The sequence below is a fragment of the Kogia breviceps genome, chromosome X (assembly GCF_026419965.1).
Source record: "Kogia breviceps isolate mKogBre1 chromosome X, mKogBre1 haplotype 1, whole genome shotgun sequence".
Taxonomy (NCBI): domain Eukaryota; kingdom Metazoa; phylum Chordata; class Mammalia; order Artiodactyla; family Physeteridae; genus Kogia; species Kogia breviceps.
Window position 1 is genome coordinate 27,841,796 of NC_081330.1, and position 24,155 is coordinate 27,865,950.

General features: G+C 47.6%; 3 protein-coding genes across 4 annotated transcripts in view; 1 reads left to right on the forward strand and 2 right to left on the reverse strand.

The window, feature by feature from the left end:
* The window catches only part of AKAP14 (A-kinase anchoring protein 14), a 14,611-nt gene extending 5,883 nt beyond the window's left edge, over nt 1-8,728 (reverse strand). For both annotated transcript variants that reach the window (XM_067024008.1, XM_059050140.2), the window contains exons 1-4: nt 8,567-8,728; nt 5,578-5,705; nt 5,397-5,488; nt 903-1,082 (exon numbers count right to left, since the gene is read on the reverse strand). In XM_067024008.1, coding sequence (XP_066880109.1) covers nt 903-1,082; nt 5,397-5,488; nt 5,578-5,695 — 390 coding nt within the window. In that variant the 5' untranslated portion in view covers nt 5,696-5,705; nt 8,567-8,728. The remainder of the gene's footprint in view (nt 1-902; nt 1,083-5,396; nt 5,489-5,577; nt 5,706-8,566) is intronic.
* A 9,805-nt stretch (nt 8,729-18,533) lies between these two features.
* Nucleotides 18,534-23,258, reverse strand: NDUFA1 (NADH:ubiquinone oxidoreductase subunit A1). Its single transcript, XM_059049701.2, has 3 exons — nt 22,000-23,258; nt 20,870-20,959; nt 18,534-18,685 (listed from the first exon to the last, which is right to left on the reverse strand). The coding sequence occupies exons 1-3, from the start codon at nt 22,099-22,101 to the stop codon at nt 18,665-18,667; spliced, it is 213 nt and encodes a 70-aa protein (XP_058905684.1). The 5' UTR covers nt 22,102-23,258; the 3' UTR covers nt 18,534-18,664.
* On the forward strand, nt 22,220-23,506 carry RNF113A (ring finger protein 113A). The gene has a single exon (XM_059049692.2). The coding sequence runs from the start codon at nt 22,416-22,418 to the stop codon at nt 23,448-23,450; it is 1,035 nt and encodes a 344-aa protein (XP_058905675.1). The 5' UTR covers nt 22,220-22,415; the 3' UTR covers nt 23,451-23,506.
* Nucleotides 23,507-24,155: the final 649 nt, after the last annotated feature.

Here is a 24,155-nt window from a genome sequence, read left to right on the forward strand (position 1 = left end):
TGTTTGGATTCAGGGCCTATTTTTTTTTTAATTTTTTTTTGGCTGCGTTGGGTCTTCATTGCTGTGCGCGGGCTTTCTCTAGTTGTGGCGAGCCGGGGTCTACTCTTCGTTGCAGTGCGCGGGCTTCTCATGGCGGTAGCTTCTCTTGCGGAGCGCGGGCTTCAGTAGTTGTGGCACGCGGGCTCTAGAGCACAGGCTCAGTAGTTGTGGCACACGGGCTTAGTTGCTCTGCGGCATGTGGGATCTTCCCGGACCAGGGCTCGAACCCGTGTCCCCTGCATTGGCAGGCGGATTCTTAACCACTGCACCACCAGGGGAGTCCCATCAGGGCCTATTTTTGAGGGTAGGACCAACAGGATTTCCTAACGGATGTGAGTGAAAAAGAAGAGTCAAGGATGATGCCAAGGATTTTGGCCATCAGCTGAGATGAGAAAGGTGCAGGTAGGTCGGACTTGGAAAGGCAAATCAGAAGTTCAGTTTTGGATACAATAAGTGAGACGTTTATTAAACATCCAAGTGGCAGACATCTGGGCTGGAGATAGAAATTTGGGAATCATAAGCTATAGGTGGCATTTAAAGCCAGGAGACTGGACAACATCATCAAGGAGGTGAGGCTAGAGAAAAGATCCAAGGCCTGAGTTTTGGGACATTCCAACATGAAGAGGTTGGTGAGCGGAGGAGAGGCCAGTAGACCAGTAGAGAAGGAATGGTCAGTGAGGCAGGAGGAAAACCAGGAGAGAATGTTCTAGAAGCCAAATGGAACATTTCACAGAGGAGGGAGGACAGAAATATGACTGTTCTGTTTCACAAAGAAGGAGCCCATCAATAGCCTTGACAAGAGAAGTCTGTATTCTCGTCGAAGCCTCACTGAAGGGAACAGGGCAGAAAAGGAAAGCACTTACCGGAGGTTTGTTTTTGTTGATCTTGATGGTGAAGTAGACACTGGCAGTGGTTCGTGCTATGGGTCTCCGAGCAGTTGGGATGCTCCAGTGTACATGGTAGATGTAGTGGAAGCTGTGAATCATATCTTCCTTCTTTAAAAACTCTGTGTAGTGCACCCAGTAGGGTTGATACTCCCACTTCTGTTTCATGGGAGAAAATAAAAAAGCACACAAAGGAAGAAAAGCAGACTTCCGTTCAAGCTGTCTAGACGAAGACAGCGCACAACAGTAGGGGTTACAGCCCTGCTTCTGGATCCATTTCTAACACTTCTGACTGGGATTCAAACTATAGTCGACTCCCGCTTATCTCCGCAGGTAGGGGAGAGAAAAGGTGGAGCTAAAACGTCAAATAAGTGCATAGCACAGACATCGCTTGAGATTGGGCTTTGGAGCTCAGGGGCCCACGCTCAGTGTGTGTACATACACACCACACACACGTACACACTAACCTCCTTCCAGACCTTTACTTGGAAGGCAACTTTGGTTAATTGGAAACTAATGAGAAAGTGCTTAGAACGCGTGTTCCGCTCACTGTACTCCAGAAGACCTCAAGGTGTGACTAGAAAGTAAGGGGGTTGATTTCACAAGCTGTTTTGGAAAATCAGACTCACTTCATTGCGGCCCTAGGTGGTAGGTAAAATAAGGTCAGAAAAGGAATAGATCAGGCAAGGGATTATTCAGATCCCTCGGATCCCTTGGAGAAGCTTCCCCCTCCAAAGCACAGATCTTACTAACACCTCGGGTCCGCACAAGGCGTGATGCAGCCTTGAGTCTGAGCACCAGGCCTTGAATGCCAGAGGTGTTCAACAAGTTCAACGGAACACCGTTGCACTGGCTATTGGGGCACAGAAAGCTTCCTAAGAAAGATCTTGAATTAAGATGAAGGTCCACAGAAGGAAGGAAGTAGGATTGTCTAACAATCCCAGTGATGTAGGGAGAGAGTTTGGGAGGAGATGGTAAAATGATTTCAGGCCTTCCTTAAAAAAAAAAAAAATGTAGGCTGGCCTTCTGCCTCAGCTAACTTTATTTCAAACTTATACCCAATTGGCTGTTTCAGTTAGCCAGAGAGGGGCACCAGACTCTAGATTCCTTGAGATCAGTTCTGTGTCTTCTTACACAGATCATTTTCCCTTTCAGTGAAGGAGTCCAACAGCCAACCCCATGAGGCCCGGTGGAGCATGTCTTTTTTTTCCCCAGCCTTTCTGTGTTACTTGATATACTTTCTCAGGCCTAATGTTTAATCTGTCACACAATCACAGACTTTGTAGCATTGGAGTGGTCCCTAAAGATCATCTAACAAGGCCCCTCACTTTGCAGATGAGGATCCTGGGGCCTAGAAATAGGAAGGGACAATCCCACACAACAGCTGGGATCCAGGCTCCCAAGCAGCCAGCTCGGAGGGCTCCTGAGCAGTGCTCTCTCCAGCCCATCAGATGTCTCAGTTCTAGCATTTTCTAAAGCAGCCTTAGACACAGTAAATTCAGCTATCTCCATCAGGCCACTCTCTTCCCATTTTTATCTCTGTGCAGTGAGTGTGTGTGTTATCCCATATTTTATCATTTTTACATAACATTGCTTCATATATTCACTTCCAGGAAACAGTATCTCATTGTGCTACTCGACCATGGATGGCTTAGCCAATTACATATTATTGGACACTCAAAATCAACAGGCACCTGGAAGTATGTGCACAAAACTGTTATCGATGATAAGTGACATTTGAGGGAGTAGATCTGGGAACTTTCATTCTCTACTTTGTGTCTTTTTGCTCAGTTTTTTTGAAATAATGATGTCTTATTTTTATTGTAAAAATATTTTAAGTATGTGATAGGCATGGGGGATTTTCCATTTTTTCTTATATTAAGAACTTATTTGTGTATTCTTGTTGCCAGATTGCATTCCTGAAGAAAATTAACCAATTATTATGCCCACTGGCAATGTATAAGTGCACCGGTTCCCTCCCCACAAACACACAAGCCTTGTGATACCAGATTTAATCATTCTTTTTTTGGGGTGGGGGGGACGGCACTGCATGGCATGCGGGATCTTAGTTCCCAAGGGATTGAACCCATGCCCCCTTTCACATTGCAATACCTTAAAATCTTTTGAATTTGCATTTTTCATTGATAGTAAACTGCATTATTTGTGTCATCAAAAAGTACTTTTCCTGGGCTTCCCTGGTGGCACAGTGGTTGAGAGTCCTCCTGCCGATGCAGGGGACACGGGTTCGTGCCCCGGTCCGGGAAGATCCCACATGCCGCAGAGCGGCTGGGCCCGTGAGCCGTGGCCGCTGAGCCTGCATGTCCGGAGCCTGTGCTCCACAACGGGAGAGGCCACAACGGTGAGAGGCCCGCGTACCGCAAAAAAAAAAAAAAAAAAGTACTTGTCCTGTTAAGGTGGAAGAAGTGTATCAGACAGACCTATGATCAAAACTTCATTTTGCTGGTTAATCAGAAAGACTTTGGACAAATTGCCCAACCTCTCTGAGCCTCAAGATTCCTCATCTGTAAAATGGGTACACTGAGGTACCTATACACGGGTTTGTTGTGAGGATTAAATGAGATAATGCATGTGAAGTGCTTAATGGTGCTTGGCACATAGCAGTGCTCACTCAGGAAATGGTAACTCCTAATTTGCTGTCCCCTGATGTATGGTGGACTTTGGGAAATCTGCAGTAGGCTTGAGAAAGTTCTCCATCAGGAATGCCTAGCACTTAGGTGGTAGACTTCACTTCTAGGGCTTGCTGCATTAGTGGGGCTGAGAACAGGGTGATTTTATGTCAGGAGTTATATAGAGCTTTTAGCTTTTCCGTCACCTTCTACTTTCTAATTATCTGTGTCCTCACAACAGCCCTTTACTTAGCTTTTCATCTGTGAAGAATAATGTTATGGAGAGAATAAATCTGTTCATGTATTCAACACATATTTATAGAATGTCCTCTATGTACCGGACCTTTCTAAGGCCTGGGGACAGAGCAATGAACAAAAGTCTCTGCCCTCTTGGATCATGTGGTCTGGTGATGGAAAAAAGGTAATAGGGTAAATAAAATCTAATATCATAGGTAGAGGTAAGTGCTAATGGAAAAAAAAATAAGTCAGAGGAGAGATGGTTGCAATTTTAGATCAGGTGGCCGGGAATTGCCTCAGTGAGCAAAAGGCGTCCTAACAAAGACCTGAAGAGAGGGAAAGTGCGAACCATGAGAGTAGATCTCAGGGGAGAGGATTCCGGCAGAGGGAACAGCAATGCAAAGGCCCTGAGGTGGGAGCATGCCTGGCAGTTGAACAGCAAGGAGGCAAGTATGACTGGAGTGAGGAAGGTGAATGGGGAGAAGGTGGTGGGTGATGGAGTCTGAGCAGTCAGTTGGGAGGAAGCGGGGATGGAGACTCAGATTATGTCGGGCCCTATAGGCCACTGTCCGGACTGACTTTTGCCTTTTACTCAGAACCAGTAGGATCTGCAGGGGAACATTTTCCTGCTTGTTCTGTGTCCAGTTTCAGTCTGATTCACAAACTGGGTGCAGTAGGCGGGAACTTTTGCCCAAACCCAAATGGGAGATGTGCTCCAGAGCAGGAAGGCCCAAGAGTAACTAGTGCTGTGCACCGTTTCTCTTCACTGTGCTTTTGATACCCTTTGCAATGGCAATGGCGAGCCGTGCTGCAATCACGGATGGAGGGTGTGGAGCCAGGAACCCCTGACCTTTTTCCTCCTTCCCACCTGACCAAGCCTTCCTGGGCCTGGGAAAGTGCCCTTAGGTTGGAAGGCTTGGATGGGCTGATCAGAGGAACAGAGACAGCTGGAGGCTTCTCCCAGGCTGGGGGAGTTTGCCTCCACCAATTTCAACTGGTTTCTCTTCTAAGGAAATACAGTGAGTGGGGATTTCAGGCCATTCTTCTTCATCCACCCTGCCAGTTATGCAAAGCCACCCAGGGCCTTCTCCCCAGAGCTGCCGGGATAAGCCACACAAATAGGTCAGAGCCAGGACCAGGAGGAAAAAGAAAAGAAATTCACGAGCATGTGCATCTGACTGTACAGTGAATACATTCCAAAGCTAAATCAAAAAGACTCATGATCTGTGTGCATCCCCTCTGTTAATATGAAAACTCTGAAGCTGGGGCTGGAGAACCCCTGTTTTAGAGGGGCATCCCCCTCCTTAGGCCACTAGGCCCCCATTTAGAGCAGCAGCATGGGGAAATTGCTTAGCTGAGGATATCCGATTTTCCTAGGGAAGTGTACGGTGAGGACGACACAAACACTGGAAAATACAATTAGCTTTTCACCTTCAAAGACTATCCCATCTTGACTTTGCAACCCCGATGAGGACAGCTTTTATTTATTCAGGTCGCCTGTGATATCATTGCTTAGGCTTCCTAGAAGGACCTCCACTTTGCATGAAACAGGAGCCTTTTCATTGTTCTTCCCCTTTGTGTGCTGAGCTGGAGTGGTCAACAGACTTACCGAAATGAACTGCTCGATTTGTTTACGGCCCCTTTCTTCTGTGAATTCACCCTGTGTGATCCAGTCGATATTTTTGATGGGGTTTTCGGCTTCTGCAAACAAGGTATGAGTTTATTAGTTGCCTCCTAGCGTGCTGTTACATAATGAGACCATCCTTTAGGCAGCCGAACAGGATTACTACCTTCCATGGACTTGATAGCAGCAGCGATGGCATTCTTGACTAAAGCTAGAGCTAGTTCAGTTACATTTTGAGTGTCTTCTGTATCCATCATCTGCCTTGTAGGGACCTTTATCCACATCTACTTCCTTCTGAAATTTGACATTTTTAGTCACATTCATTTTCTTTTGACTGGGAAAAGAAACTCAAAAAGTTACTTTTTGTGTGTGGGGGGGGTGCGCCGCGCGCACGCACGCACGTGTGTACACTCTCGTCTAAGTACAGACTATCTCTTGAAGAATCACAAGACACAGGAAACGGTGTTGCCTCTAGGGAGGGGATTAGGGGTTGGGGTAGGAGAGAGGCCTCACCCTTTACCCTTTGTTCCTGGCTGCTGAGGTCCATATTCCTGAAAACCAAGGATTTGCCAATTCTCATAACCATGAAGACTTCAGCAAGACATAGCCGAATGATTCCTAACTTCCTTAGAGTTCTAACAATATTGATTTCTAGTTGAGTCTTTCTTAGAACTTCAACCCCTGCTTTAGGCCACTGAGGGCATGTGGCTCTTTAAAAAAGTGTATCAAAATGATTAGAGGCAGTACAGTATAGGAGAGGTTCGTTTTTCAGGTTTTTTTCTCTTGGATTTTCCAGGTATACAATTATCTGCCGGAAACTATCATTTTTCAACTCTTTTCCTACAATATATAAGTGTTAGCTTTGGGTAACACTTCCAGAAAAATGGAAGTGAAAGTGGAGATGGTGAGCCTGCTTCTTTTGCGTCAGGCTTCAGTGGGCGTGCTTTCTGGTGTCACACCAGTAAGTATGATGCTGGCTCATGGCTTGAGATTTGTTCAGAAAACATTTGTCCACTCCTATTTTAGTAAGATGTTTATAAGTGATAACTAAAATTTTCCAAATGCTTTTAGCATTTGTTGAGACTGTGGAAATTAGAGTTATCAGGGCTGTGAAGGGTTCATCACAGAGCTAGAAGTCTTTGCACGTTTCCCCTCTTTTTCCCTTGAGCCTTGGATTCTTTCTTTCCCTGCTATACTGAAGTCTCCTCACTGAGGAGGAGTCACTTCCTTCTAGCACCGGTTATGAATCTCCTGTAGGCAATCCCTGCATGGCGGGCCCTGCATGAAAGTGGCTCTCTCACTCCCAGGGGAGCTATTTATCTTTGTAAAAATAGCAATTCCCGGGGCTTCCCTGGTGGCACAGTGGTTGAGAAGTCAGCCTGCCGATGCAGGGGACGCGGGTTCGTGCCCCGGTCCGGGAAGATCCCACATGCCGCGGAGCAGCTGGGCCCGTGAGCCATGGCCGCTGAGCCTATGTGTCCGGAGCCTGTGCTCCGCAACACGAGAGGCCACAGCAGTGAGAGGCCCGCGTACCGCAAAAAAAAAAAAAAAAAAAAAAAAAAGCAATTCCCAATTTGGGGTGTTTAATGGGCCTCGTTCCGTTTAGCTCTTACCACGGCGCTGTGAGATCATGGCTGGAGACCTTCCCTGGGTCCTTCCAGGCCCACTCTCCCCACCTCCCCTGCTCTCTGCCCTGGAACGCTGACCTGCCAGGACTGCAGCAGTGGGCTCTCCCATGCCCTCTGGCTTCCAGGAGGCGCCACACAATGGGGAAACCAGGCTGAAGGGAGAAGAGTGAGCTCCTGGCATGTATTCACCAGGCGCGGCGCTCTCCGCCTCCAAGGTCACCTGTGGCTGGCTGTGTGGAGGAGGCGTCCATCTGTCCCAGGGCAGCTTGCTCACGACTTGTCAGTCTGGTGAAGGTAACCTTCCTGTCCCCCCTCAACCCCATGGCCCCACTGTTACCAGCCCCTCCTTTCCCTACCCTCTGCCCACACCTTTGTAAATATTCCCTTTACTTGACACTTCTCCACCTCTCCTACTTTCTACATGCCAACAATTTCCTGCTGGGGCCCTGAGTCATAAAGAGAGGGACTCCTGTTACCATGCGAGGTGAGGAAGCCAAGCTCACACCAGACCATCCGGCTCCACAGCCTGTGCTCTTAATCACCCCACTCTCCTCCCTCCAAGATTCACAAAGAGTCCTGGGGCCCTGATCTCACATTTCCGTCTGCCGTCCAGAATGTGCTCACTCTCTGTCTGCGAGCCTCTTTCAAGAAGGGTCACCCTTTGTTCCCTTTCTGGACATCACTGGTCCCAAGGTGTGGTGAGTGCTGTACAAAGCAACCCCAGTTCCCCTGGCCGTGAGGCCAGAAATGGTGTGAACAGCCTTTAAACATTCTGGGAATAACGCTGACTCGTGCTCATTTGGGTTTCATGTCAGCATTTTAAGCTCGTTTGCCTCTGCCTCAGTTCCCTGTTGCTGCAACTGGTGGACAGCATCATCCTCTGGAGGAAAGTGGAATCTCCTCCGACTGCCCATCCCAGAGTGAGGAGGACCTGAAGGGTGGCGGTAAGGGTGTCTGGAGGCCCTTAGCTCTAGAGAACTAGCTCTCCCCAGCCCAAGGCCCATGCCAATTTGGCCAAAGCAATTTGCCGTAAACTCTATAGTTAGACAACAAGAGTTTTTTGGTAAATCCAGTAGGCTTTGGTGAGTTAACCATACAGCAGTGTGATCCTTCAGACGATGGCCCGTTTGGCTACTTGGTCATTCAGCGACTTGGCTTTCAGCAAACTGCCTCTTGACAAATTGACTGGAAGCCAAATCTGTGCCCTTCAACACCTAGCAAATGAGGTAGGGGCCTTGTCTATGGAAGGACCCAGGGAGCCCTGTGCTCCAGTGGCAGAGGGAAATGGGGGAGCAGGGCTCAGGAAAGTTCAGATGTTACCCTCACACATCCGTGGGCACCAGTCTAAAGCATCCCTCCAACTGGCCTCTCTTAGTTCTTTTTCTCCCCTTCCCTTCCTAATGAGAGGCCGGATGGGCAAAACGGGTGTCAAGGGCCAGGGCCAAGTTTGTGGTCTGAGCGATGAACGGGGAGAACAATTGCAGGTCCTTTTTGTGGAACCCTCCCACCCTTAATAACCCTCGATACCTGAGTGACCAGATCCTTGTCTGGATCAGCAGTCGCCCGGGGAGCCTCAGCAAGTCTCTGGGCGGCTTTTCCCCACGATTCCCAGCCAGAATGTTTACAAGTGCTGCCAAGGCAACACCAGTTTCAGCCAATGGGAAGTAAAGCCCAAATGTTTGACTGCTTCTGTTAGTGAGAGAGGGGGATAGTCAGTCACAGCAACAATCTAACCTGCAAAGCAGGACCAAGCTGTCTTGTCCATACCCAGCTTCTCCCCAGCAGATGGGCTCGCAGGGCCGTGCCAGGAGGAATAGTAAGCCTGCAGCTGGTATGTACTGGGGGTCCTTATTACGTGCCAGCCACCGTGGGAAGGGCTTATTTACTCCTCACAATAGCCCCGTTAGGTAGTTGTCAGTGCTTTCATTACAGTCGAACAGAGGCACAGAGAGTATTAAATAAGTTGCCCCAAACTCCAACCCAGAGCTGTCCAACTTCACTGAGCTTTTACTTATTTATTCCCAAATTCTGAGGTTAGAGTCTCCCTTGGTGTGCCTGATTTTTTTTTAAAGATGTCTTTTATGAATTAAGGGTGAGCTTATATTGTAATGGTTATCAGCACAGACCCAGGAACAATTTACTTAACGTTTCTTAGTTTCTTTGTCTCTAAAACGGGGATAACAGGGCCTATGGAATAGGGTTCTTTATGAGGATCAAATCAGATAATTCACGTAAAGACTGAGAACAGTGCTTGGTACATCATAGCCTCTCTCTATAATGGTTAGATATTATTTCTAGTAGTACTATTAATAGTAGTAGTAGTAGCAGTATAAATAGTGTGGTTTTTTTGTTTGTTTGTTTTTGCGGTACGCGGGCCTCTCACCGCTGCGGCCTCTCCCGTGGCGGAGCACAGGCTCCGGACGCGCAGGCTCAGCGGCCATGGCTCACGGGCCCAGCCGCTCCGCGGCACGTGGGATCTTCCCGGACCGGGGCACCAACCCGTGTCCCCCGCATCGGCGGGTGGACTCTCAACCACTGTGCCGCCAGGGAAGCCCAATAGTGTCCTTTTAAATGGTGAACTCAAAAGTCATTGGCCTTGTGTTAGGACCCAGTTTTATTTTATTAATTCTCTTAATCCATGAAAGCCCTAAGTCTCAGAAGCCCTGCCCTTAAGCACTGTGCTTTATATGTGGAGTGGCTGGTTTCTTCCCATAAGATGGTTGGTCTCAATCCCAATAAAGAAAGGAAAGTGCTTTGCTAAGTGTCTTCTTTATCCAGGATGAAATGCTGAGCTCACTGCCTGGAAGACACACACAGATCCAGGACCCACACACAGACTGCTGAGACGGTGTAGTGAGGTAGGGATGGACTGAGGATGGACTGGGGTGGGAGGTACTGTGGCTTCGATGGAGGAACTCAGACTCTGATCACAGACAGGATTTCAAACCCCAGCTCTGCCGTGCACTGGCTTTGTGGCTTTAGGCAGGTTGTTTCACCTCTCTGAGCTTCATGTACACAATGGGGATCTTGATAGGCATCACTTCATAAGGCTGATAAGAAGATGAAAGGAAGTGATTCATGCAGAGCACTCAAAAGAAGGACAGGCACACTCTAAGTGCTGTTGACTGGAGTAAAGAAAAGCACAACCTAAAAGTTTTAAGATCTGTTTTATTCAGGGACCTTACTGAGGACTAGAGCCCATGAGACGGCCTCTCAGAGAGCTCTGAGGAACCGTTCTGAAGAGGTAAGGGAGGAGCCACGATATATAGGAGTTGTTGCCGGGAAAAAAAAAAAAAAAATGTTGTCAAACATCAAATTATTGCTAATCACAAAAAACATCTCAAGTTCATGACTTTAGTGCTTTTCTTTGTATGTGAAGATGCCAGAGTCTGGGCTCGTTGAAATCATTGCTTAGATATGCATCTTAACTATCTATAGCCGGTATCCTGTTTTTCTCCTTTCTGAATTCCCCCTCAGGGTGCAGCGTGTTGGGCTGGGGGTGCAGCTGCAGTGGCTCCTGGCCTGAAGGCGGGCAACATTCTTTGTTTACTAGAATGGCGGGCGACTTTCTTTGTCCACAGTGCCCAATAACCATTAGGTACCGCAGTCGTGACTATGAAGAGACAAACCATAACGGGGAGAATCAAAAAGTCCAGCAGTCAGAAAGAGCTGGTCACTTCCCCAAAGCTAGGAGAATGTGCCTAGGATAACAGGGGCGGGAAACTGGAAACACTAGGCCCTACGTAGATGCATTCCAAAAGAGCAGAGCTCCAGCCTCCTGCGGGCCAAGCTTTTGTGGGCAGGGGCAGCAAGACCTCTCCTAAGAAGCCCCGGGGCCATTGGTGCGAGGCCCAGGGTGAGGACCTGGCCTGGAAGGGCGAGGAGTGGGATTCTTAATTGCCCGGAGGAGAGAGACTTGCAGGCCAGCGATGAGAAACTCCTAGAACACAAAATGTTTGCGCGGGGGAGCCAGGAGAGATTTCCCAGACATTAGAAAGGCTCCTCTTTGAAGCAGGAGCTGCAAGTGGGTGGGCCAGAAGTTCACCTCCTACCGCCAGCCAGGACGCTCGCTGAATCGACAAATTCTGGCCTCCAGGCTGTCCAGGTTGAGAGGCCTTTTGAACTCTCAGGCAGCACTGAGGACAGGGTCTTCCAAAGCATGCCCTCCTCGGATGCCTCCTTCCCGGCGCAGCTGAGTGTGGAGAAGTGGCACGGAGCCCGGAGAGGAGCAGGTGGGGCAGGAGGAGGGGGCGCAGGAAATAAGCCTTGGCAGCCCCTCTCCCACACACACGGCACCAGCCTGGCCCCTGCAAGAAGGTGGAGCCTGCGTGCAAAGATGTGCCCCCGCGGACCCAGACCGGCCACGAAGCCCTTCCAGACCCTGACGGCAGCCCGGTGAGTGCACGGAGCGTGCCCGGTCCGCTTGAGGGAGACCATCGGCACAGGGGTCAGACGTGCGAGCCCGCCTCCCAGGCTTCCTTCCTTCCGCCGGGGGGAGGGAGAGGGCAGGGGCCTCACTTGCCCCCCCGCATATGGGAAGTGGGGCGAATTTGTACCCAGGATGCGGTGCTCAGTAGAGCAAGGAGTTGCTTCCGTCGCTGTCAGCTCCTTCCTGAATTGATGGCAGCTGGGGAGTGCTGGCAGGGGCGATTGACGTCAGCGCAGGAGGAAGGACGCCACACCTTGGGCCTTGGATTCTATTCTTTCCCACCTATAGCCCTTCAGTCACGTCAGTTCCCTCCCAGTTCCTGCCCTCGCCTCCTCTTGTACCCTCATGCTCACCCCGTCACCCCTTCCCTTATTTATCTTCTTACTCTCCCACCCCGCCTTTCCTCCTCCCTGCCTATGTCCAGCAAGGCTGTCAGTTCTCAGCAATGAAGCTCGGGCTAAATGCTGACGTTCTCCTGTCAAGCGAGCCCAGTCAGCCAGCACATATCTTCTAAGTGCTGCAAAGTGGACACGTGGCAGGCACTGTGGTGAAGTGAAGCTGAGTGAGACAAGGTTCCCACCCTCAATGCACCTACAGTCTAGTTGGGAAGGTAAGGTGCGCTCACGTGAAAAGAGAACCAGTGAGTCAAACGTAGAAAGGCATCTTGGGTCGGGGCAGGTTCTAAATGTGTGGCAGAGTGACCTCACTTCCAGTCTAAAAGGCCACCAGACTGTCCTGGGAAGGGAGAGGAGGTGGTAGGAGCCCAGGGCCTTTCCTAAACTGAGGCCTATTCTCCATCCATAAAGGCCACACACCCTGAGCACTGTACTGTGCCAATCAGTGCCAGGTGGGTGGATCCCTGACAGTCATGGTGTCATAAAGACCACTCAGGGCTTCCCTGGTGGCACAGCGGTTGAGAGTCCGCCTGCCAATGCATGGGACGCGGGTTCGTGCCTCGGTCCGGGAAGATCCCACATGCCGCGGAGCGGCTGGGCCGGTGAGCCATGGCCGCTGAGCCTGCGCATCCGGAGCCTGTGCTCCGCAGTGGGAGAGGCCACAACAGTGAGAGGCCCGCGTACCGCAAAAAAAAAAAAAAAAAAAAAAAAAAAAAGAAAGAAAAGACCACTCACAGAACGTTCCAGCTGTTCTTGAGCATGCGGGTCTGCCATAGGGCAAGTGCCTCACTGAACAGTGCCGTGCTCAGAACACAAGTACTGTGGCAGAGCTGTTCCCGGATGGCTGGACTTTTGACGGTGATGCCTTGATGTTCTGTTCCACAGTCATAACCACACTGGGCTGCCCCCAACAGACACTGGATGAAAACTCCAGAGTTGCCCTAGAGACCTGACCCACCTTGCCCCAAAGACCAGGCTCTTTAGAGATGAGAGACTGGAGTGGGCTTCTTGGGGGCCTGTGCTGTTTTCTGGCCTCTAGAAACAAAGGGTATTAAACCTAGAAGGAAAAAAACCTGCTTGCTAAGTGAAAGAGACACTCCGCAGCTGTGTGGTAGGTGGCACACAGGGGGACAGGCAGGTATACCAAAGAAACTCCTAAACACACGGGAAAGATTCTTGTTTTCTTGGGGGCAGTGATGCTCAGTGTTTCCATTTTCTTCCCTCTTTTCCTATTGCCTTTGGTATTACAGTCCTTTAGGGTCATAACTGAAATTGCATACTTGTTTGTAAATTTTATTACCCGACTACTCTCTAGCCCATATATCATAATAGGTTTCTCCATGTCTTCTGGAACTTAGGAAGACGTCTGCCAAGAAACAGAACAACAGATGAAACAAAATGTGTTCAAACTAGTAAAGCACCAGTTACATGGGTTTACACAAGATCTGCTAGGCCGTTTTCTCAGTGATGCCCTGAAAAGAATAATTAGGTCTTTAGTCCTCAATCAAGATTTGTGGAAATCCCCAAAGCAGTGGCTTGGCTCTGCACTGCTAAAGAGACTTTGGGGGTGGGAGAGGTATGTTATGGCCAACAGCATCAGACACAGAGGGTACACAAATAGGCCAAAGAAACCTTTAACAATTATGCAGGGGCTTCCCTGGTGGCGCAGTGGTTGAGAGTCCGCCTGCCGATGCAGGGGACACGGGTTCGTGCCCCGGTCCGGGAGGATCCCACGTGCCGCGGAGCAACTAAGCCCGTGAGCCATGGCCGCTAGGTCTGCGCGTCCGGAGCCTGTGCTCCGCAACGGGAGAGGTCACAGCGGTGAGAGGCCCACGTACCACAAAAAAAAAAAAAAAAAAAAAAAAATTATGCAAACATAGCATTGGATTTATTCCTTACAGAAATTTCCTCATCTTTTATCAACAGTGCCCCATATGTGAAGGTCATAAGAACATTCTCAACCCCTCAAGGTCTAGCTCAGGCTCAACTCCAGCTTCATCTGGGAAGCAAAGTAAGATCACATCCCAGAAGAATATTCCCCAGTACGCAAACCTCAGAGATGAAATATTGGGTCAGGGGTGTGTGGATGAGGTGGGGTGGAGGAAGGCAGCATTACACAGCACATGGGGACCCAAACCAAGGAGCTGAAGGCCAGTATCTTTAGATACGTAAAATCTGCATCGACATACTTGGGAAAGAAAAACCTCGATAACCGTTCCATGTGTCTTGTGTGTCACAAAAGTGTAGTAGAATCATTTGAGTTCTCAAGTCACAAAAATATCAGGGTGATATGAAATTTTGAAAACCAAGTGGTGTTTAACTCTCCACCCTCCTCCCATCCAGAGGCTTCCTGTTGAGGACGGCCAGCTTCAGTCCCATCCGGTCACCACCTTCTCCTAGAACAGAGCAGGCCGCGTCTGCCGAGAGGGGTAACCGGGCACTCGGTCCTCACGGTGGCAAGAAACTGCATTTTCCTCTCTGCTCTCAGAACACACCTTTAGAGCAATGCGTATCCTTATCGAGGTTAGTGTGGTCTGTTGTCTTTGTTGCGGTGTTCTGCGAATCCCTAGGTGTGATCTCTCATTCTAAGAGAGGACCCAAGACTGCTGCCGCCACCTACACTTGGTTCCGCAGCGGGACCGAGGGTCCTCCTGCCACATTCAGGTAAGTGCCTTTGGGCGACCTGGGAGTGGACTGGACAGCTGTTCCAGGGGTGCTTGCAGCGCCAGCAGTGATCCCCTCCACAAGCACAGGGCTGCCCAGTTACAAACTACTCCACATACATGACATCCTGACTGTCTCAGATACCCAGGGACATGTGCAGAGCGCGTACTATCCTCGCTTGGAAGATAGGAGACCTGAGCCTCAGAGCAGTGAAGTGACTTGCGTGAGGTCACACAGCTGAAGGCGGCGAGCCTCCTGATGTGCTATTCCCCCCAAGTTCCGAGTCTCCACAGCCCTTCAGAAGAGAAACGGTTTGTTCTTTGCTTTCTCGACCTGAAGCACGTCACTCGTGGTGAGTTGGGATACATCCATGGAAAACAAATGCCTCCAGGGATGGGATAAAGTTCAGGTTTACAAATGAGCTGAGAGAGAATCTGGGATCTGAACTCTTACGAAAAAAGAACGAGGAACGAGAGGAAAAGGGGAATTACTCCCATAGACTCCTGACCTGAATAAGTAGGAATTTTTTTTTAAAAAACAGGAACATTTCGGGACATCCCTAGCGGTCCAGTGGTTAAGACTCCGAGCTTCCACTGCACGGGGCACGGGTTTGATCCCTGGTCAGGGAACTAAGATCCAGCAAGCAGTGCCCAAAAAAATAAAAAATAAAAAATAACACTTCCTGGCGTGTTGCTTGATGGAGACCCTGCTGCTTTCAGAGTTTCTCGATCTCAGCAGTGTTGATGTCGTGGGTCCCCCAAAACTGTCCTGGCAGGGGCTGGCCCCTGCACTGTAAACTGTTGAGGAGCATTGCTGGCCTCTACCCACTAGATGTCAGTAGCACCTCCCCTGACTCCCCACGTGACAGTGAAACCGTCTCCCAACTTTCCAAATGTGCCCTGACGGGCAAACTCACCCTGGCTGAGCAGAACGTCTTTAAGTCCGTGCTCTGCAGAGCAGCCCGGCAGATGGATGCACGTCCCCACTTCACTCTCCTGCTTGCCGCCCCCAGAGGCTTCCAGCTGCCCTGGACAAAGTCTGACACCCAAGGGAGACAGGCCAGGCCCTTGGTGTTCTGGGCCCTGCCAGCCTCTCCGGTTCTGCACAATGACTTGCCGGCTCTTTCCCACACAGCCACGCTAGCTTGTGTCCTCACACTCACGCTGCTCTCTCGCTTCGGTTGCTTATCTCGTAAATGCTCCCCAACCTTCTAGACTTGGCTTGGTGTGGGTATCACCTGGAACTTACCTGAAGCCCTTTCCCTTCCCCCCATCTGAAGGTTGGGTCAGATCCCAGCTGTGTGCTCCCACAGCACCTTCTGCAGACCCCCGTCATAGCACTCACCACCCCATCCTGTAATTGCCTTGCAGTCCTCTGGACTGAGCTCCAGAAGGGCGAGGCTGTCTTATTCAAATCTGGGGCACAGTACCTGGCATGTGGCATTCACTCAGCAGTGTTTATTGAAGTGAGCCACAAAGAACAGTTAAAAGTACACTAGGTTGGGAGTCTAGATACCAAGATTCTAGTCCCAGGTCTGCTACTAGCTAGCCAGGTGATGGCTTCCCATCACTGAACCTTTGTTTCCTCATCTGAGGAATCAGAATTTGGACTAGATGTCTAAGGGTCCTTATAAGTTGGAATTGCTGATTCTAGAGTGTTGTCTTTTTTTTTTCATAAATATTTCACTTAAAAGTGTTTCCCAAATGGCAGGGCCATCCTCTTCCAACACCCTTCTGAATGTGTATGGCTTCCTCTAAACTTTATCAAACTCTTTTCCTACTGACTATTTCATTTGACCCTAGAAATAATGATGGCAGCCTGGCAGATATAATTTCAAACAAGAACCATTCTTCCAAACAAGTGACATAAAGGTAAACTGTGTATCAAATGTTACCATCACAGAAGACAGAAGAACACGTGTTTGTATTTCTACATGCATAGAGACCCTTTGGGGTAGTGTGACAGTGGGGCAGGTGCTGGGCAGGGGACTGAAACAAGTCTTTTCATTGAATACCTGATATTGTTGGATTTTTGAGCTATGTCAATACAGTACCTGTTTTAAAAGTTAAAGAATAAAACCATATGTATAAAATTAGCTACAAGGATATATCATACAGGACAGGGAATATAGCCAATATTTTATAATAATTATAAATGGAGTGTAACCTTTAAAAATTGTGACTTTGTTGTATACTTGAAACTTATATAATATTGTACATCAACTACACTTCAGTAAACATAAATTTAAAAGATAATAAAACCAAATGAATGGCATCGTTTACCAAGCATCCTTTCAACTGGCCTTAAAAGCAGGTGACCAATGGCCCCGAGGTCAGTAGCCAGACCACATCTGTCAGAGCTGCTGTAAGAAAACCCTTCTGGCTAACTGCACTTTCAAAAAATCAAGAGAAATGCAGGCTACAACGCACCACTATAGTCCTCTAGCTTCAAAGTGTGTGTTTTAATCTGGTTTACTCCCTGGCAGTGGAGTATAAAAATAAGGCTAAATTTCATAGCAAGTGCCACAAAAAAGGGAGTGAAGAATTCAGACGCTAATGCTAAACCCGACCAACTGATTTTCTGTCACTTTGTAGCCCCTCGCTATGCAGCCCTGACATTCATCTAAGGATGAATCCTCTAATGGATGAGCCCCGCCTAGAGGTACAGTGGACAGAGAACAGACCTAAAAATCAATAGATTTAGTGACAAATTTAATAATGTTGTAAGTCTCCTGTATTCCTATCTGTACTACCTGCCCTCTCTCTTCCTTTCCAGAGATAGTTCTCATAACAGTCAGCAAAATGAGCCCTGTGTAGCACTAAATAAAGACTAGAGGTTGTATTAAATTTGTAACCATGACCACAGCTTTCCTTGAACAGTTTCATCATCACAGGGTGGCACAATATACAGTATTCCTCTAAGTGGGACTGCCACCTCCTTCCTCTGTAAGCCCTGTCCTGTAAGATGAGGTCAACAGAAACTATACAGTGCAGGTGTGTTTAAGGTCACCAGCAGATCAAGTGTTAAACTAGATAAAAGATGGGGATGACAAATAACTTAGTTTTCTCACCCAGAGGTCCTGTGGTCACCTGGGGTGTTGATCTGTACAAAGGGAGTATCACCATCTTCACAGTAGTTACACTTTTTCAGATCTTCATATTATCTGAACATGCAATTCTTTATTTCAAATGGTCAGTACACTCATTTTAATAAACATAATCACTGTTGTTGCTCAATAATCATAATAAACATAATCATTTTAATGATTATATTAAACAACATAATAATCATTTTAATAAACATAATCACTGTTACACAGCAATCTAAAATAAAAATCAACACTTAGGGCTTCCCTGGTGGCACAGTGGTTAAGAATCTGCCTGCTAATGCTGGCGACATGGGTTCGAGCCCTGGTCTGGGAAGATCCCACATGCCGCAGGGCAGCTGAGCCCGTGCACCACAACTACTGAGCCTGTGTGCCTAGAGCCCGTGCTCTGCAACGAGAGGCCACCGCCATGAGAGGCCCGCGCACCGCAACGAAGAGTAGCCCCTGCTCCCTGTAACTAGAGAAAGCCCAGGCACAGCAATGAAGACCAAACACAGCCAAAAATAAAATAAAACAAAAAATAAATTAATTTTTTAAAAAATCAACACTTAAGTGAATACTATGTGCTGGATACAGAGCGCATGAAAGTTGAACGTGCGGTCTGGAATTTTAAGCACATAGGATTCACCCAGAAAAGGAACTAGAAAAAAATCAAAGTACTACTTTTTCTGTATTCTCCTAGCAATCTCTGAAGAAACAATGGTTTTCAGTAATATTACAACAGCAGGAACTACTGTTTGTGACACATTAGGCACCAGGCACAGTGATCGGCGCTTGGTGTACATTACGTCTATAATTTTACAAGCCTCAGTTGCCTTTAGTTTTTTCAAAGTGATAAAGCTACATTGGGTAGACTGCTTGATCTTGTGTAGTACCATTTTAAAAAGTAAAGAAAACCTCTGATTTTACTTTTTTTATTTTTATTACACACTACAAAATACACTGCATGCTACACAATACACTGCATAACCTTCTAGCAGGGGTAGACAAGCATAACTGAGTTATTTTTCATCGATCAGGAAAATGCTTCCTTAATCAATGTTCTCCAAACCCTGAAAAACAGTTTAAAAAGGAAAATGTGAGAATTCTGTTCCTGTCAAAGATGTACATGTACTATAACCTACAATGATTCTCATAACCTATAATGACTCCTAATTTTCATTTTCTGACAGTAGCAAACATACCACTTTATATGAAACGACAACCCCCCCTTCCACTTGCAATCAAAACTAAAGTAAAGCAACTATTTACCACCTGGATCCTTCTACAAAGCACCCTCAGCGTCAGAGGACAGTAAGGTAAATCCATTTTATAAAATAACAGCCAACATCAGGAAGATATTATTAGCCCCATTCTACTTTTTTACAGGTGAAAAACATGGAGGCTCAGAGAGGTTTAAAGTCCCTTGTTTAAGTCAGTAAGGAAGCAGTAGAGCCAGAATTCAAGTTCAGGCTCCCCCAACCCCAGAACTCTTGCCCTGTAAGCATGACACTATTTAGAAGACCACTCTATCAGTTCACAACCAAATACTTCAGAAACAACAAAGTAAAAGAGTAATCAGTGATGACATTTCTTCCAGGTGTTAAAATAACACATTCCTCGTATTGTTTCAATTGAAAGAAGAATCACCTTGAGAGAAATTAAAATTGCATAGTCCTAGGAGCCACCTTGTAAAAATCCTAATTCATTTGGTCCAGTCAGGGTCCTAGGAATCTGTATTTTATCTCACATGCCAGGTGATCCTGATGGCATACTTTTTTTTTTTCATTTTTTTTTTTTTGGCTGTGCGGCTTGTGGGATCTGAGTTCCCTGACCAGGGATCGAACCCGTGCCCCGTGTCCCTGCCCCTCGCAGTGGAAGCTCGGAGTCCTAACCACTGGACTGCCAGGGAATTCCTCCCCAACTCCCCTTCTTTGGTTATTCTTGAACCATACTTTGAGAAATACCACTCTAGATGAGTAGATTTCTATCATCATGTTCATCAGATTAGATTCTCAAATAGCACTATACTGAGAGGCAGATCACATAGGTTGAGTCCTTATACTGTAATTTAATCACTCTGACCTTCTGTTTTCTCATCTATCAAATGGAGTTAATATTTACCTAGATTTGCTGTGAAGGGTGAATTAGCAAGGAGAAAGTACAAAATAGTAAAAATTTTTACAAGAATAATGAGGATGAACTACAATATATAAGAACATACTATTAAGTTGAACCATATGAAAATGCTACTGCTTGGCCATTTTTGACCCACAAAAACAGCAGTTTCATATGATTCAATCAAATAAAAAATTATAGTAATTCTTTAATGTACTGGTGCATGAACTGGCAAACCAATGGAGTATAGAAGAGTGCATTCATGAAACAGGCCCATGTGTGTATGGAAATTTAGTTTACTAGAGTGGTATTTCAAATAAAAAATGGACTTTTCCATATGTAGATAACTGTGACAACTGGCTGTTTCTTGGAGAAAACTAAAGTTAAATCCTTGCTTCACATTATATCCCAAAATGACCTGTAGACAGGTCAGAGCACTAAATGTAAAAAAGGAAAAAAAACTGTAATGGTATTTGGAGAAACTGTAGAAATATATTTTTAGAATCTTGGGTACAAAAGTCATTTGTAGGGCTTCCCTGGTGGCGCAGTGGTTGAGAATCTGCCTGCTGATGCAGGGGACACGGGTTCATGCCCCGGTCTGGGAAGATCCCACATAGTGCGGAGCGGCTGGGCCCGTGAGCCATGGCCGCTGAGCCTGCGCATCCAGAGCCTGTGCTCCGCAACGGGAGAGGCCACAACAGTGAGAGGCCCGCGTACCGCAAAAAAAAAAAAAAAAAAAAAAAAAGTCATTTGTAAACAAGATATAAAACCCAAAATCCCGAACGATAAAATATGATAAACTGAACATCAAGATTAAAAACCATCTGATGAAAGCCACCATAAAGTAAAAAAGACAGCAGACTGGGAAAAATATTTGCCACATATAAAAGAGACAAAAGATTAATATCTGTAATATATATATATAAGAAGCCCTATAAATCAAAAAGAAAAAGACAACAGAACAAGAAAGGATATAGGCAGATGGTCCACATAATAAGAAATGCAAAGGATCATTAAATATGTAAAAGACAGTGCTATTTTAGTTTGCATTTTCCCAGTCTGCTGTAAGACCTTTGGCAAAACATTAACCAGAATGCACCTCAACCCTGACAGACGGGCTACCGTCAGAGCCATCTTACCTTTGACACATAGTAGCGATTAACTCCAGAGATGCGCCTATCTCTTTCCATCAAATTCCACTGATATGAATAATGGGCAACCCTTTTTTCCTACAATTAAAAGAAATTGTTATTGTAGTTTATGAGTGACCCAATAGAGGGATATTAATAAGTGACATTCCAGAAAAATGGAATCACTGATATAAAAACCAAATTAACAATGTAAGACCAGAATCCTAAATAAAATCGGACCACTAAACTTTAGAGTTAAGATGGTAACCATGGTTTCTTTCTTACACTTTCTATTTTAATCAGCATTTTTTTCTTTCCTCCTTTTTCTTTTAAAGTCATGACTACTTGTTCCCTTTGGGGACCCTAGTGAGAAGAAACAACAGTGGTAGATCACAAGTGAAAGACAATCACAAAACCAGAAAGTAAATACATTTATACTCTGTACTTTAGAGATAATGTGAAGGACTAATTAGAGAGGAAAATCACAATCCTAATGTGAAAAACAGAAGCATGACCTAAGTTCCTAAAGGCTTGTAAGAGAAAGTGGGAGGATAAAAAAATGTCAAGGTAAAAAAACCTAATTAAGGGGAATTTCCTGGCGGTCCAGTGGTTAGGACTGGGCGCTTTCACTGCCTGAGCGGGGTTCAACCCCTGGTCGGGGAACTGAGATCCCGCAAGCCGCGCGGAGCGGCCAGAAACAAAACTAAGGCTAGGGAAAAAGTGAAAAACAAGAAGATACCAAGATTTGGATGCGAGAAACTACAATCAAAATCCAGCAAGAAAGGAGACCAGAGGTCAGAGGGAGTGGGGCAAGACTAATTGACGCCCTTCTCCTCTGCCTAGCAGTTTGGACCTACCTCTTTGAATCTCCTGCCTTTCCAGCCCCCAAAACTCTACTCCGCCCTCCTGCCCACGCTTCACCTAGCAACCAGCTGTTTCTTGCTAGAGTAGAATACGGTTCCCGTCAGCTTCGTTCCGCAAGCCTCTGCTTTTAGGCAATAAAAAGAAAAAGGGAGGGCCGATCTCGGTATTCCCCATCTCGGAGAGAGGCTCCGGGTCCTAACAGGTTCCCGACCCCACCGCCCATTTTGTAACGCCAGCCGGTGGAGTCAGCCGCCGGGCCGGAAAAGCAGCCTTACCTTGCCCCCGTTAGTGAACCTGTGGATGCGTGCAGTGGCCATTCCCGGGATGAATAAGCACGCGGCCATGACGGCGACCCCGGGGAGAATCTCGAACCACATCGCGACACCGTTACCAAGGCCAAACACTTCCTTCCAAGCTCCTTAAAGGTGACCCGGCTTCAATCCCTTTCCGGTAACTTCCGCGGCAGCGTACGAGCGGGGCGGGGTCACGTACGCGTCCGGAGGAAGCGACGGGGCGCGGCAGGGCCCAAGAGTGGCGCGCGCCCGCGCTCTCGCGCACTTTTGCTCCCGCAGCCGTCTTTCCGCAACGGACTTCGCACCGACTCGCGATCTAGCGCGAGACTTGCAGTGACGCGAAACAGCTCCGCGGCACCCAGCAGGCCACAGCCGTTTCGGAGCTCGAAACTCTTAAAATGGCAGAGCAACTTTCTCCAGGAAAGACGACAGACCAGGTGTGCACCTTTCTTTTCAAAAAGCCTGTGCGAAAAGGGGCTGCAGGCCGCAGAAAGCGCCCGGTCTGCGACCAAGAGTCCGGAGACAGCAGCAGCAGCAGTGACGAAGGTAACACTGTGGTCCGCCCGGAAAAGAAGCGGGCGACCCACAATCCGATGATACAGAAAACCCGTGGCAGTGGTAAACAGAAGGCGGCTTACGGCGACCTGAGTAGCGAGGAGGGGGAAGGGGAGAACGAGCCCGAGAGCCTCGGCGTGGTCTATAAGTCCACTCGCTCGGCGAAACCCGTGGGGCCAGAGGATATGGGGGCGACCGCTGTCTACGAACTAGACACAGAGAAGGAACGTGACGCGCAAGCCATCTTTGAGCGCAGCCAGAAGATCCAGGAGGAGCTGAGGGGCAAGGAAGATGACAAGATCTATCGGGGAATCAATAATTATCAGAAGTACATGAAGCCCAAGGATACGTCTATGGGCAATGCTTCCTCTGGGATGGTGAGGAAGGGCCCCATCCGAGCTCCCGAGCATCTGCGTGCCACCGTGCGCTGGGATTACCAGCCCGACATTTGTAAGGACTACAAGGAGACTGGCTTTTGCGGCTTCGGAGACAGCTGCAAATTCCTCCATGACCGTTCAGATTACAAGCATGGGTGGCAGATCGAACGTGAGCTTGACGAGGGTCGCTATGGTGTCTATGAGGACGAAAACTATGAAGTGGGAAGCGATGAGGAGGAAATACCATTCAAGTGTTTCATCTGTCGCCAGACCTTCCAAAACCCAGTTGTCACCAAGTGCAGGCATTATTTCTGCGAGAGCTGTGCGCTGCAGCATTTCCGCACCACCCCGCGCTGCTATGTCTGTGACCAGCAGACCAATGGCGTCTTCAATCCAGCGAAAGAATTGATTGCTAAACTGGAGAAGCATAGAGCTGCAGAAGAGGGTGGTGCTTCCGATTTCCCAGAAGACCCCGATGAGGGTCCAATTCCCATTACTTAATTTTCCCATTATACTCAAATCTCAAAATAAATGTTTTGTTGTTTTGGAAATCTTAATTCGTGTCTTTCCTTTCTAGGGAAAGTTGAGAGTAAAAGGCGGGTGGTGAAGTAGGGTCCTGGATGGATGGCTTGGAAGAGCACCAAGGTAGGTATAATCTGGATTTTTACCTGGTATAAATGCTGCCTGTGTGTAACAGGTACTTTTCAAAACCCTTTAGCATAAATTTGGGGGGATGAGAGAAGTTCAAGAAAAGCTATAATTTGCTTGAAGTGACCAAAGCTGTGATGAAAGCAAGAACTGGACCTATTTATTATATCACATTTTTGCATAACTTAATAATTTACAAAAGTACTTTCATACATTATCTGTTTTGGGAGCACGCACTACTTCAAAATACACCCCAACCAAGGTGTGTCTGTTGGGGGTTGAGGGGAGGATTGGGTTGGGAGACTGGTAACTGTAGCCCAGCAGCCTGTGCGTATGGGAAATGCTTGCTCTCCTGAAAGCGCCTGTGGGCAACCCCCCTTCCATGGATGACTGAAACGGCCTGTACTCTGCGGGCCAATATGATAGCCACTACACCAGCTTCGTGTGGCTGTTCAGCACTTGAAATGTGGCTGGTAGCCACCGTATTGGACATGCAGTTCTAGACTGAACTTGTGAACCTGCAGAGGGCAAAAATCTAACATTTTATAATCCATTGTC